At 44.4% G+C, this 14,113-nt stretch overlaps 5 protein-coding genes across 5 annotated transcripts; 2 read left to right on the forward strand and 3 right to left on the reverse strand.

Moving 5' to 3' along the window:
• Positions 1–245: 245 nt before the first annotated feature.
• MAD3 (LALA0S06e01596g1_1) lies at positions 246–3,212 on the forward strand (the record flags this gene model as incomplete). The annotated part of the gene is made up of 1 exon (XM_022771746.1): positions 246–3,212. The coding sequence occupies one exon, from the start codon at positions 246–248 to the stop codon at positions 3,210–3,212; it is 2,967 nt and encodes a 988-aa protein (XP_022628918.1).
• A 136-nt stretch (positions 3,213–3,348) lies between these two features.
• On the reverse strand, positions 3,349–4,947 carry CCT3 (LALA0S06e01618g1_1; the record flags this gene model as incomplete). Its single annotated transcript, XM_022771747.1, has 1 exon — positions 3,349–4,947. The coding sequence occupies one exon, from the start codon at positions 4,945–4,947 to the stop codon at positions 3,349–3,351; it is 1,599 nt and encodes a 532-aa protein (XP_022628919.1).
• Positions 4,948–6,543: 1,596 nt separating this feature from the next.
• TPH3 (LALA0S06e01640g1_1) lies at positions 6,544–8,109 on the reverse strand (the record flags this gene model as incomplete). Its single annotated transcript, XM_022771748.1, has 1 exon — positions 6,544–8,109. The coding sequence occupies one exon, from the start codon at positions 8,107–8,109 to the stop codon at positions 6,544–6,546; it is 1,566 nt and encodes a 521-aa protein (XP_022628920.1).
• A 539-nt stretch (positions 8,110–8,648) lies between these two features.
• MPS3 (LALA0S06e01662g1_1) lies at positions 8,649–10,652 on the reverse strand (the record flags this gene model as incomplete). Its single annotated transcript, XM_022771749.1, has 1 exon — positions 8,649–10,652. One exon carries the CDS (start codon positions 10,650–10,652, stop codon positions 8,649–8,651), a length of 2,004 nt encoding a protein of 667 aa, XP_022628921.1.
• Positions 10,653–12,685: 2,033 nt separating this feature from the next.
• On the forward strand, positions 12,686–14,002 carry MRPS35 (LALA0S06e01684g1_1; the record flags this gene model as incomplete). Its single annotated transcript, XM_022771750.1, has 2 exons — positions 12,686–13,279; positions 13,553–14,002. 2 exons carry the CDS (start codon positions 12,686–12,688, stop codon positions 14,000–14,002), a joined length of 1,044 nt encoding a protein of 347 aa, XP_022628922.1.
• Positions 14,003–14,113: the final 111 nt, after the last annotated feature.

The raw sequence follows: 14,113 nt of genomic DNA on the forward strand, positions 1-14,113 counted from the left end.
ACAATTAAATAATATCTTTAAGATCAATTGGAATCCTCTGAGTCTTCAAATGTCCCATGACACACTGTAGCTCTCGGTTGTGGTAGCTTTCATGTATATATTGTAGTTTAATTATCATAACTGACAGAATATTCAAACAAAAACATGAGATTCAAGGAACTTAAACAACTATTTGAGACCGAAAAGGACCGTTTAACTCACATAAAAAGCTATTGTTTGCTTTTGCGTAATAATTGAGCAATAGCATGCCAACTTTGGGAGAAATCCCGGTTGAATTTGATGTTTTAGAAGGCGAAAAAGAGAATATCATCCCTCTGCGATCAGGAAGATCAGCATTGGCCCTCTCGAAGAACCTAGGTCAAAAGGCGACTAATATGGATAACGGTAATGCGGATGGGATTGTCAAGCAACGTTTGGAGTTCGAAAAACGACTTTTGCAGGATTTGGAAGATTTGGATGACCCTTTGGAACTTTTCCTGCAGTACATTACATGGATCAACAATGCGTATCCACAAGGTGGCCAATCGAAACAAAGCGGTATGTTGGAGGTGCTGGAACGGTGTCTTATGTATTTCCGCGATTTTGCAACCTACAAAAATGATCCTCGTTACGTGAAGTTATGGATGAGTTATTTGGAGCTTTTTGCGGGTTCTGCCTTGGAAAGGCAGACACTTTACGTTTACATGACGCGCAAACAAATTGGGTCTTCTTTGGCGGTGTTCTACGAGAGCTTGAGTGCTTTTCTGCAGCACCAGAAACAGTATTCCCAGGCAAGAGACATTTTGAAAAAGGGTATCGAAAATAACGCTAGACCACTTGCAAGACTGCGAAGAACGTTTCAAGAATTTGATGAACTTATGCACAACTCCAAAATTGAGATTCAAGAAGTTCATGGTGGCGAAAGCATCTTGGATGGCGATCTCTTTTCCAGCGTTCTTGGTAAACATAGAGCTGAAATCCAAGAAGGCGATCAAAGAAACGTTCCACTGCCACGATCGTCTTCTTTCAAACACGAGATATTCAAAGATTTAAATGAAGTGGAATCAAACAACGACCTGCGAGTAGAAGGATGGGATTACTTTGACTCCAAACACCAACGGAATAAAGAAAATGAAATGAGCAAGCAACTTCTCACGTCGGGATCAAATATCGGATCTCTAAAGCAGGAAGAACCAACAAGGACTTCCACATCCAGGTTGGCCGTTTTCAAAGATTCAATAGGGAGAACCGGGCCCATTTACAAAATGTTAGAAACACCCGGTCGGAAGCCAGAACAAATAGACTGCAATTTCGATTTGATATATCCAACGAAAGATGAAGAGTTTTGCATTGAAGAGAGACTAGCAATGTCTCGTAACGTGTATTATAAAGTGAATAAGTCCAAAAGGCCGCCCACGGCGGAAACTGATAACCACGACCAGCATAGAAGGGAAACGAAAAAACTGAAGATTCCCTTACGTGAAAAAACGCCCTCATCATTTACATCTGTGCCTGTTTTTCAGGAGCCTCAAAACTCAGTGGAAGAGCACATTGCACAAGGCTATCGAACGATCGAAAGAACGTCTATTCTACCTTTAAAAGACGACGCCAGCGAGACTCCAGGTGCTTCAAAGAAAAACCAACCGGCGTCTCCCACTGTAACGTTTTTCTCAAAGAATGCGATCAACGAAGTGTATTCCATGTTCAATCAAAACTTTTCGCTTCCGCAATCTACTCTAGATAATGATGACACTGCAAGCAAATTCGCGATGTTTGAGAACTTTACTCAGGACTTCACGCGTAAACATATAGACGACTTGACCGAAATCAAATCGAATATACGGTCGGAACATGGTGAAAAGACGCCTGGTAAAGATCAGTCTTCTTGTTCTGAACCCAACGTTTACAAAGAGAACATCACTCCCACTTACAAAAGTAAACTCCAGGAGTACATGACCCCCATTCAGGAGAAGACTGAATCTAAATTCAATGTCAATCTAGCTTTTGATCAACTCAACGGAGCTGTAACGGACAACAAAAATGATGCACTTGTGGCAAATACAGCTGAAAGCTCACCTTTTCTGACACAACCTCAAAGCGGTGGCGACGAAATGACGGCCCTCCCAATCGTGATAAGCAACCCATTAAGTGATAATAATAGGCATTTGTTGCTGCAAAGTGTAAACCCGCCACTTTCAAGCTATAAGACATTTTACCAGTACAACCAACCACTCAAAATGAGTGCACTGCTTCGCAAAATCCACACCGTTTCCAAGAACGCAAACAAGAACCCGATTGTTGACTTCAAAAAAACAAACGATTTATACTGTATCAGGTCGCAGCTTGGGGAAGGTGGGTATGCTACTGTGTATCTAGCAGAATCTAGCACAGGATCATTGAAGGCGCTGAAGGTGGAGAAACCCGCCAGCATTTGGGAATTCTATATCTTGAGACAAGTTCAAAAGAGGCTTAACGGACAGCCCGTTTTGTCCTCCATAATAAATGTGGATTCCCTGCATTGTTTTGAGGATGAGAGCTACCTGGTTTTGCATTATGCCAGCCAAGGTACGATATTGGATCTGATCAATCTGGAGAAAGAGCGAAATGGTGGGCCTCTAGATGAACTGCTGTGCATGTATTTCGCTGTCGAGCTCATGAAGGTGCTAGAATGCATTCATGACGTTGGAATCATTCATGGTGACTTGAAGCCTGATAACTGCATGGTAAGATTTGAAATGGGTTCACAGGCACTTTCGGACTACAAAGTCAATTCAGGAACTGGATGGGACAAGAAAGGTGTCTACCTAATTGATTTTGGAAGATCCTTCGACCTCACGCTAGTGCCCGTAGGAGCGAAATTCAAGGCGAATTGGAAGACAGATCAACAGGATTGTCCGGAGATGCGAGAAGGACGTGCATGGACATACGAAGCAGATTACTACGGTTTGGCAGGGATAATTCATGCGATGTTATTCGGAAGATTTATCGAAACGCGGGCGTTACCAAATCAGCAGTATGCTTTGGCGCACAGCTTCAAAAGGTATTGGAGACAAGATATTTGGCGTCCTCTCTTCGATATGCTATTGAATAGTGGTTCACAGGAACGGTTGCCCATTACATCGAGGTTGAGGGAGCATAGATTAAGCTTAGAAAACTCTTTGGAGGAAAACGGACACAGATTGAAAGCTAAGGTATTGAGTTTGGAATCCGATTTGATGAAATCTAGGAAATGAGATAAACTTAACGCAAGACACAGCGTTTACGGGCCAATCTGATCTTTCGTAAATCAAAGCTACAGACTGATATATACAATGTAGATAAGTAAGGCATTTTACATTACATTGCAGGGTTAGTGATCATGCTTTGCTATCACTCCTGCTTTCTTACACCGCTTACAATGTCGTCAACTCTCAGCAGAAGACATGCACTTTCAATAGCGGTCTTGATACTCTGTTGTTTGATGACCTCTGGTTCCCAAACGCCATACTCAACCATGTCAGTAACTTTACCTGTATCACCGTCAATACCGGCGGTTGAGTTGCCTTGAGCATGTTTGGATCTGAGCTGTGAAAGAATTCTTATTGGGTTTCCACCTGCATTTTGAATCAATGTACGTGGGATACACTCCATCGCGTCTGCGACAGCCTGGTATGGCCACTGTTGAATACCTTCGAGTTGTTTGGCCTTTTCGGCCAATTTTACAGACACAGCCATTTCAGTGGCACCACCTCCCGGCGATAGCGAGGGCGAAAGCATGACGTTACGTGCCACAGCCATAGCATCGTGAAGATTTCTTTCGATCTCGTTAAGAATATCTTTAGAAGCACCACGTAAGATTATGGTACACGCCTTTGGGTCTTTGCAGTTGTCTAAGAAAGTGAAGTACTCGTCACCGATCAGCTCCACTTTGAAAGTACCACATTGCGTACCCACGTCGGATTCCTTAATATCTTCGACTCTGTTTACAATTGTAGCACCTGTTACACGAGCGATACGGTTGTTGTCAGATTTTTTGGTACGTCTCAAGACGCTGCAGCCACCTTTCAGCAAATAGTGTTGAGCAAGATCCGAAACACCCTTTTCAGTAATCACCACCGTTGGGTTGACAGATAGAATTTGTTCGCATAATAGACGTACCTGCTCTTCCTCGATCTGTAGAATACGGTTCCAGTCTTCCTCGCGAGTGATTTCGATATTTGTTTGAGATTCACCCTTCTTGTACTCCAGAGGGCAGTCCAGCAGTACCACGCGTGGATTTTCGATATATCTTGCCATTTTTGGATGAACCACGTCCTTATTGAGCATAACACCTTTTAAAACGCGGGATTCGCTAACATCTCCACCTGGGACTTTTTCAATACGCACGTATCGCTTGGTATCGATCTCCACAGGAGCGGTAGCGTCACCTGGAGTTCCCACGCGTACAGAACGAACTGCGTCAACGGCCAGTTGGCACATGAGGTCACTCCATTGAGCCACATATTTGGTTCCAATGGCAGCCGCCACTAGTTTCATCAATGCAGAAGTATTTTCCACGTCAACTGGTCTGGATACTCTTTCCACCTCAGCAAGAGCATCGCTCAAAGCCAATTTCAAAGCCTGAATAATAACCACTGGGTGGATATTTTTTTCAATAATGTATGGAGCGCATTGTGCCAGGATTTCACCGGCTAGAATAATCACTGTAGTGGTACCATCTCCTACTTCTTCATCCTGTGTACGCGACAATTCCAGCATGGATTTTGCAGCAGGGTGTGCCACATCAATTTCCCTTAGAATTGCGTGCCCATCATTTGTCAAAACCAGACCTCCCATTGGATCTAAAAGCATCTTAAGCATTGCCTTAGGGCCCAAACAAGTGCGGATCACATCTGCAACGGCTTTCGCTGCGGTGATGTTGGAGATTTGAGCTTCGCGGCCTGTCGTGCGCTCTTGCGACGTATTCATAAACACTACAGGAGCTTGCATTGTGGAGATGAGATACGCGTTGGTTTCGCTGGTGGAAGGTTGTAATCAAGAAAGGTGGTTATAGCTTGGAAAAAGTGGCAATTTTTCAAAGCTTTGATTCTTACTTGAACGAGTACGAGTACGAGTACGATCACGAGTACCGAATGACAATAAGTTGTCGCAGTAATGCGACATCAGCGGTTAACGGAGCGATGTGACAATCGTAGCAGGTATCGGAACTGCGAGATGGTACTGAGTGTTCGTGTGGGTGGGTTACCACTTTGCTTTTAGTACGTCTTCCGGAGATTATGAGGGGTTTTCTTTCGTAAGTGTTTCGGGCATTGCAGATATCTGAAATTTGGAATTCAACGACAAGTACAGGTCCTATCGAGGCTGAAACGGTTTCCAACCTGTCGCGAAATAGATCTCTCATTTCCGCTGAATGGATGTTCCAAAGCTTTCATCAGCTTGAAAGGCTAACTGCGATGGCTATGTAGGTTTCTAATCAATCGCGTCGCTTGAACCATGGTGCTAATTCACTCTTTTCATGATAATACGGCTGTTTTAGAATACGATACCGCTTATGGTACCTCATCTAACCCAAAGAGTGCATTTCACCCTAAATTTCTGAGCAATCGAAGGACTAGCTGTATCTGAATTAGCCCTATCTTGAAAACGCATTCCGAGAGCTTTTCCAAGAGTCTCCAAAGCACTTCGTAGCACTCTTATTGGTAAAATCAATCTTTCAACCCTCGATTTTCGTCACCACGATTTCTGTTCCACCCATTAGCACAGCTGAGTAAAAATCTCAGCAGAATCCTATCGATTGACACACCTTTGAGACACGACATCTTGGGCAGCATCCCCAACACCTCTTTCCCAATCAACTTCGGGATAGGAACATTTCAAAATCCCCCTCCCCCTAACTCTGCTAAAATGAGAGCCAGGGGTTCGTTTTTCTCAGGGAGAAACCCACAATCAATCTTCGAGCATTGTGCTACGTAATAAGATATCTTTCAGCAGCAGACATGGGGATTTAGGCCTCTGTTTTCGCGCTTTGTTGGCGTCTTTAGTGAAGAATAATTGGCAAGAATAGCCGCCCACACAACCAGTATTTATAGGCCCAATCAGATCACTTACGACGACACCAGTATCATCTGACAGCGATTGAAAGCTGCCCAAGAGGAACCGCAATATTATCGATCTTACCTGAAAATAATGCACCAGAAACTCTGTGTAGTCTGGTGGCTGTTACAAGTGTCATTCGTGACTTTTCTCGGTTCAAGTTATGCGCGTCGTTTTTTATCACTTTGTACTACATTGTCACCTCCAGCACCACCACTACCTATGGTTGCTGGAAGGATAACGAGCTATGTGCGCACCTACCAAGGTATCCACGATTCTTTTCTCGAGCTTTCTTGTTTAAATAGCAGCATTGTTGGGTGTATTTATGTCTTCACATCCAATCATGCCTATCGTCCACCTTGTTCAGGTGTCTCCTGCAAACCGTCGAAAGTCGAACCTCGTCTGCAATCCATAAAATTTCATTAACTCTACATCAAACTTATTTTACAACTCCTGCCAGCCAAATTATCGTTGGTGCACTTTTTTTTTGTTTTATATCAACGGCGAATTGCTGACTGAACCGGTTGTTGAACTTGTGAAAACCGAAAAGTCGGATCCGGTGCGCACCAAATCTTCAAGCGTAGTAAAACTGCGGTCGCGACGATTTGGATCGGTCATCTGTTGCGTCAGATATAGTTTTTGCGCAGCCAATGTCTTGTTGAGCGATTTTGAATCCCCAACAGTTGCATCAAGATATTCAAATAGCGGCCCAATCTCTTCTCTGGCAAAATAGTCGACAATGGGGAGCCTTGGAAGGCCAAATAATAGCGAATTTGGATCTTCACGCGAGTTACTAAAGTGTACGGGCCTGCCGTACAAGCTCAGACAGCTCATCATGGGTAAAACACAGCGGATCAGAGATTCCAAGTGGTCGACTCCGCTGTGTGGGATGGGTTTTATCAATAATTCCGATGTTTTGTTGTCATAATCACCCGCTTGCGGATGATGCACAGAGGAACTCATAGATACTGAGCGTTTGTGAGAGAACGAAGAATGGCCAGTCAACGAACTGCCACTACCATTCAACGACACCGTGTTCCTGCGCTTTTTCTTGGGTGAAAGAGGCATAGACCCTAAAATCGAGGACTTGCTTCCACTTGAGTCCGAGCTCATGCCATCAGCTGGCCAGTAAACGTCGCCCACTACGCGAAGCGTTGTGAGCTTCGACAAAAGATCTTCTAGTGACGTCTCGATTGAATCCGAAAGAGGGCGCCTTCCTTTGAGATGGTTGGCATACGCAGGAGCTCCAAACCGGTCCTCCGGAAGGGTCCCCTGTGTCACACTTTCGTCCTGGTCAGTGACGAAAAACAGATCTTCAACCTCACCGCAGTCCGGAATAAAGCACAGCAGGTTTTTGGCATTTAGAGACTTCGAGTCGCGGAAAAACTTTATTTGATGGCGTCCATCGTGGCGACCCGGACCTTTGGGGCTCCGGTCGACATGGCACCACGCTTTAACCCATTCTCCACCTATACTGATGTAGCACCAGTCCTTGTAGCTGTGTTGAGCAAGCAACACAGCGGCAATGTCCGATATCTGACTTCCATGCGTCGAGATCACAGTTGCCGTCAACGCCTTATACAGCGACATATGCTCGAATCTTGCAAGCATGCACATATCGTAGAGAAGACGCAGGTTTGCCTGCCCTTCCAAGGAACGGCACCACAGCGTCAAGGCTCCATCGTTCAAGACGAGCGACGTCTGTTCTAATCTCCAACTCATGGGCGAAACTCCATTCGCTACGTCCAACAACATGCAGTTATCATATTCGTGTGCCTCTGGCTGCACCACCACTTGTAGCTGCGTACCCCTCAGAGCCACGCTAGCAACCGGAACCACTTCTGACTGGCCTCCCACTTGCAGCAATATTTCACCTACATCTGTCCACGAAAGATAAGATTTCCGCCGATGACAGTCCAATAAAATTAGCAAAGGTCTCAACGGTTCCCAGACATCGTTTTGAGGCTTCCCTGATTCTGAAAGTCGCTCTTTAGATGCCCTTTCGGACGTGGTTTCCGAAGAAATACCTGGTAATTTCAGTCCTAATACGGATTTCATGTTTTCTTTAGCAACAACCGGCCTCAAAAGCAGTGTTATTCCAACAACTGACTTCCCACTATCTCTCACGCTATCCTCAACGTTGTTGTTGCCTTTCTTTTATAATGATTTTCCTGACAATGCAGTATACGAATATGTCCGTTTTCGATACCAATGATTGCAAGAATAATTCACAATTGTAAGCGATCACCTCTATACTTTCCTCTCTTCAAAATGGCTCAGTCTGAATTAATAAAGCACTGTGGCAACCTTTGAAACGCCCAACGGAACGAACATTCATGGCGGCACCGCGGTTTCCCTGATATAGCAATCTTTGCAGAATGCTTATTCTGCACTGTTTTCCTGTTTGCTACTGTGGTGGTGAAGGTATCTTAGCCAAAGATGCACCTATCTTCGTGGGTAATGGCAAAACTCCATTAACACAGCCGACCCTAGGTGATAACAAACGCCTCGGAAGGAGTTGGCATAAGCAGGCCCGTGAGGACATTAGCGTTTTTTTTTTTTTCCGAATTTACCCTCAGTTCGGTCTACACCACGCCTTATTTGTCGTCGAACTCGTCTTGTCCAAAAGAAGGGACATTTTCGCGGACGCCTGGTGATGGAGAATTGTTATTGTTGCTAAGTTGCCAGGCGGCAACTTGGGATGCGCGTAGTTTTTCAGAATCCTGCATAGGGGAGGAATATTCCGGTATTTCAAATTGACGTGATTGAGAGTAGGTGGAACTCAACTGAAGATCTTGGACGGTTACAGCATTGATGACGAATTTGCGAAGCGCTGTGTAGTGCGCGTTTCCGTAGTTCGAACGCACTACTAAGGCCAGAGCACGAATCTGGGGCTTGCATTGTATAAGCCACGGAGGCAGAGGGAAATTCTGGCGAATGCGGGGGTCACTGGTGTCGTAGTTCCAGGAACCAATCTCGATGAAAGAGCGGTCCTGATTCCAGATGGAGCCGTGACCATTTTCGGTTGCTACACGACGAAATTCTGCATCGCCGTTGGAGGACTGTAGCTTGACGTAAACAGAAATTGTGCTGGGTGCAGCATTCATTAGATGAAGGTTGTTGGTGAAACGGCCATGAACGTAGGAGATGCGTGTCAAGTAAAGTGGCTGTGCAAACCGCACAGCCCACGAACACTGTTTGGAAGAGCTCTTTTCGTTGCTGCACAACCAGTAGGTGGAAGGCGCGGGCTGGAAGTCTGTAAGCAGGTCCAGTGCAGACACCCCATTGGACGGGATGCCTTGAAGGCCCTGAAAACTCTTGGAACACAAATGATTGATGAGACGAGTGCCTTGGGCCGCCGTTGCGAAGTCCAGATCGTCCTGCCACTGATGCTGGTTGGCGTTGTAGATTTTGTGAATGAGCTTACGTTGCAGCACATTGGAATACTGCTGCGGTACATTTTCCAAAGTCGAAATTCGCGATTCCATCTCGCGCAGAATGTCTTCCTTGTTGGATCTCAAGGCTGCGTCCAGTTCCTTCAGGAAGTAGGACTTGTCAACGTATTGGTATTCATTTCTGAGAATTTCACGCACATACTGGCCTGTGTCGTAGCGGAAAGGTTGTGTGGAAGCTATCGAAACGGTCCTGTTGACGATTTGCGGTATAAGCTCGGCCAAATATCCGTGGAGTTCAGGCACTACCATCAAGCCCCTGGTAGAGTTATCCAGCACTACAGGTATCTGTTCTGGCAAAAGATGTTGTAGTTCAGCCACCAAAGAGTCTTGCCACTCAGTCACATTGTTCAGGCTTACGCTGCGTGACATATCTTGTACTTGACTGTCAAGACGCTCAATCTGCGATTGTACCGATGCCATGTCTTTAGGTAGCAGCTTTTTGATGTTTTTCTCAACCTGCAAGATAACCAAGCGGATAGCGTTGTCTAGCTCCTTTTTTGCAGTTTTACGGTCGTCTTGAAGTTCCCGGTACAAACCATTGAGTTGAGCGCGTAATTGAGCATTTCCTGTCGTGGCAGAAGGTTGCCCATCGATGATAGATTTCTCAAAGCTGGGTGATGTGGACCATGGTCTCCAAACCATTGTGAGTACCAAAAATAACACAATTAGTGCTGCAACGTTGAAGACGCGATTTCTCGGTAGTATACCAACTCTTGAATTCCCAAAACTTTCATTACCCCACGTTTCCGCATCAGGCTCGTCACTTTCCAAAATGAAGCTTCGATCTGCTGCTTCTGTGTAATCCTTGTCTTGGTAGTCATCATCATCATCTTCTTCTTCTTCGGGTTCCGGCCAGTCATCGCGCATCAAAGATGTCTTAAACTGTTCGTATTCATCGTCCAGCTCCGATCTTCCAGGACTCGAACGGCCACTTATGTCCAGCATGTCATTGGAAAAGTCTTCACTGATTTCATCACTGATTTCATCACTGAAATCGTCACTGAAATCTTTACCATCGTGTTCCTCATCTTCTGAATCATTGAAACCTACCCTGTGATCTTCGTTGTTTCTCTCAGACAGTAATTGATTATAGGCGTTTCGCATGCCAGAATTGTATAAATTTGGGTAGCGCGGATTTCGTTGCATTGTGCACAAGGAAATCAGTCTTTGAGCGCTTCAGGCGGTTGATGTTTGAAGGGTTTAGAGCTCATGTGTATCATCTTGAGATGAGATGAGCTGAACGCGTCTAATAATTACGAGTTTGGCGTTTCGTATGGGGTGATTATGTTTCAAAGGTATTGAAACAGCCCTTTGGAAACGCGAATCATGGGTTCGAATTGGTTTGAGTCAAGGGATAGTAGAGCTGATTATGTGGGTGGCATGGGGATCGTGGATAGAAGTTTTTGATTGGGTGATCGCAGATTTGGGATTTCAAAATAAAGTCACGTGGCGTTTGATAGTACGGTATGTGACTTAGTTTCATGTATTTCAATGGGTCTGAAGAGCTATGAGATCTTGCAGATTGCAGAGCCTGTTTTTATCAAGCATCGAGCGGCCGGGATGATGGATTGGAACGTATTGAAGTAACATATCACGTGCCAAGACCCAAAGTGGATAAAAATGACAATAATGGAATAGCTGATGGTTTCTAATTCGAGATAGGTGCAGCAAATCAGGCTGGTACACAGTGCCTTCATATCACGGCTTTTCTCTAAGGAACTAGCCATCAAATTGGACAAAAACTACTACTGTTCAAATTGTGTGATGTCGAATTGGTCACGTGCACAACGGGTCAATCCGAAAATCTAAAACGGATCACAAACGGGTTATCGTGACATGGGAAATGGGTTGGTTTTCGGATTTTATAAAAAAGGCTCATCAAAGAACCAGATCAAAACAGGTTAGAAACACTAGAGTGATACTAGAGTAATACTAGAGTAATAGAGTATCAACTGAATATTCACGTCATGGAATAGAAATCAAATAACATTCCGTACCTTTACCTCAGCCAAATCTTTACAATTATAGTGATGGTGCTAAAATAGATCTGTAGTCGCCTGGATTTGAGGGTGTCATAAATTTTCATCGCTAAAATGAGAGGCCATTAAAGTTTTTAGCTTCTTGTAAGTGCTATCTATTGAAAACACAGGTGTATTGACTAGATTCTCGACTTAACATATAGAATTTACGCCAATTCTGAAATGGATCATCAGTGGCGAAACTTAGGTACTTTCGGGAACCTAAATGGTCCACCGTACATATCTGTCCTTGAACATAGTGTGAAAGTAAGGTTATCCTGCGGGATGGTGACCAGCAATCTTGTGCTTCTTCCTCAATGTAAAGTATCAACTAAGACTTACCTGGGAGCTGTAACAACTGCAATTCGGGGTCTTGAGTATACACCTACCAGTGCTAACAGACGCTTCATATCGGTACCAACCGGGAATCACGTGACGAACAGTGTCGTCACAGCACCATTGTGGAATGTAACACACCTTAACATGACAGACGGACGAGAAGAAAGTCAAAAAGTACTTATTGAGTTTTCGAAATGGGTATTGGACTATCTTTCTCAAAGACGATGTCGACCTCTCCCTTAAGAACTCCTCGTCATTGCTATGGGGTCAATCTCAAAAAATTTCTGAAATTCGATACCTCGATGAAATTGACGCCAACAAAAAACTCCCCAGGCTTTATAAGATGCATTGTTGGCTGAAATAACCCAGATAATATAACATTGTTGTAGCGACACCGATGAACTGCCTATGTGACTCTGAACTTTTCTGACATCAGTTATATGTCACGTGACTATAAATCAAAAAACACCTACAAAACAAATTTCATGATCGAATCCGTTCAAGGCAAGCTTTGATGTGTCAAAATTGAAACACTCAACATGTCTTGCAACCTTATAAACAAATGCTAAGCGTTTAATAACATTTAAATTGTCGAATTTACAAACCTTCCTAGATCTTTATTTTATATCACGTGCAAATCTTTACCAGCTTATATCATCTCATCATTGTCACTACAGACGAAATTGAAAAAAATCGATGTTCACCAACCACTACATAGAAAATCTTCTCATCGATCTTGAAAAACTATATAAACTGCAGGAAAACTGGTTCGAGCCCATTGGCGAATACTGACCATCTTTCACTTCTCGACCTTCTCCTGAAATGCTGGGTAGTCTCCGGCCCAAGCCACAATCCATATTGGGAGTTTCCCCGGCTCAAACACAGCAAGTTCGATTCATTTCACGAAGAAGAATTGCATATCCATTTTACCCATTCAAGAGACTGGGCAAACAGAATCCAAAGAAACATGACAGTAACCTAAAACACGCAATGCGTCAGTTTTTGGGTCCTCGTAACTTCAAGGGTGACTACGTGACGAATCGGTACTTCGAGGTTTCGCAAAACCACGAACCCAGGTATATAACGCCGGATCTCGAAAGAGGTCAGTCGTTGCAAGATCCAGTCACAGGGGAGCCTCTCACGCTGCAAGCTGACGGATCAGTGAGCCCTTCTACATCGCAGCGGTTTCAAAGAGGTTCTGCAGCTTCTCGTGACCGGAAACTGCAGCCTTTCCCGGGCAACAAACACTGTTTTACCAACCGGGTTCTCAGCGAAGAACTCAAATTGCAAATTTGCGATGACATCCAAAACAAACAGCTTTCGACGCAGGACGTGTCACAGCGCTACGGACTCAAAATCCCTCGCGTTGAAGCCGCTGTGAAACTCATGGATATCGAACAAAAGTGGGAAAAAAACGTATGTTCTTAACAAGTATCGATCTGCTTCGAATTTATCAACCCTCAAACCTCCACACGCTTACATCCAATGGCTTTTGAACTGTACTTGTAAAATGATGAGTTAAAATGAAAAAATATTCGATTAGTCTTGAAGACATTACCAAATGGTTAAAATTTCATACTATTTCTGACGACACAAGACTTTGCATCAGCTTCATTGGAATGGATACGTGTGAGTGGGGGCCTACAATACCCTTTCTGATTTTACTAACTTATTATACCCTCCATTCAGAATCGCATAGCACCAGATCTTAAAAACATGGCTTCCACCCTGTACAAGATGTTCCCTTTGTTCGAGCCTCGAATTGAAGCATCCAGAGAAAACTTGTCAGAAATTCCAGTTCCAGCAAAAGCACTGCGGTCGCGTTTCGTGACCATTGCGGAATCGGAGCCCTTTGGGCCCGTGGACGCTGCCAAAGTACTGGAATTAGAACCTGCCGCAGAGACTTTGGAAAAATTGGCAACTCTTGGAGAGCATTCTGCTGACCATAATACATCTGCATCCTCACATAGCAAGAAAAAAGTCATTTACGGTCAATTGAACCAAGGAGAAAGGTGTTTGTTCAAATTTGAATCCGCTCACGTTGGCGAAGTCGGTTGGCGTTACGGTGCTGGTAATCGCGACTCGAAAAAAGACCGCAGAATCGGCTTCGACAAGCTCGGGAAAATGGTTTATTTGTGAGGATGCCCATGACGGATTTGGATTTGTTCGCTTAGCAGTCGTGTAAATAGTAGGGAATTAATACGCAACCCCGATTTGTGCATTTAGAGTGTGGTACCAACTCGACAAGGC

The sequence above is a fragment of the Lachancea lanzarotensis genome, scaffold LALA0S06 (assembly GCF_000938715.1).
Source record: "Lachancea lanzarotensis genome assembly LALA0, scaffold LALA0S06, whole genome shotgun sequence".
Lineage (NCBI taxonomy): Eukaryota > Fungi > Ascomycota > Saccharomycetes > Saccharomycetales > Saccharomycetaceae > Lachancea > Lachancea lanzarotensis.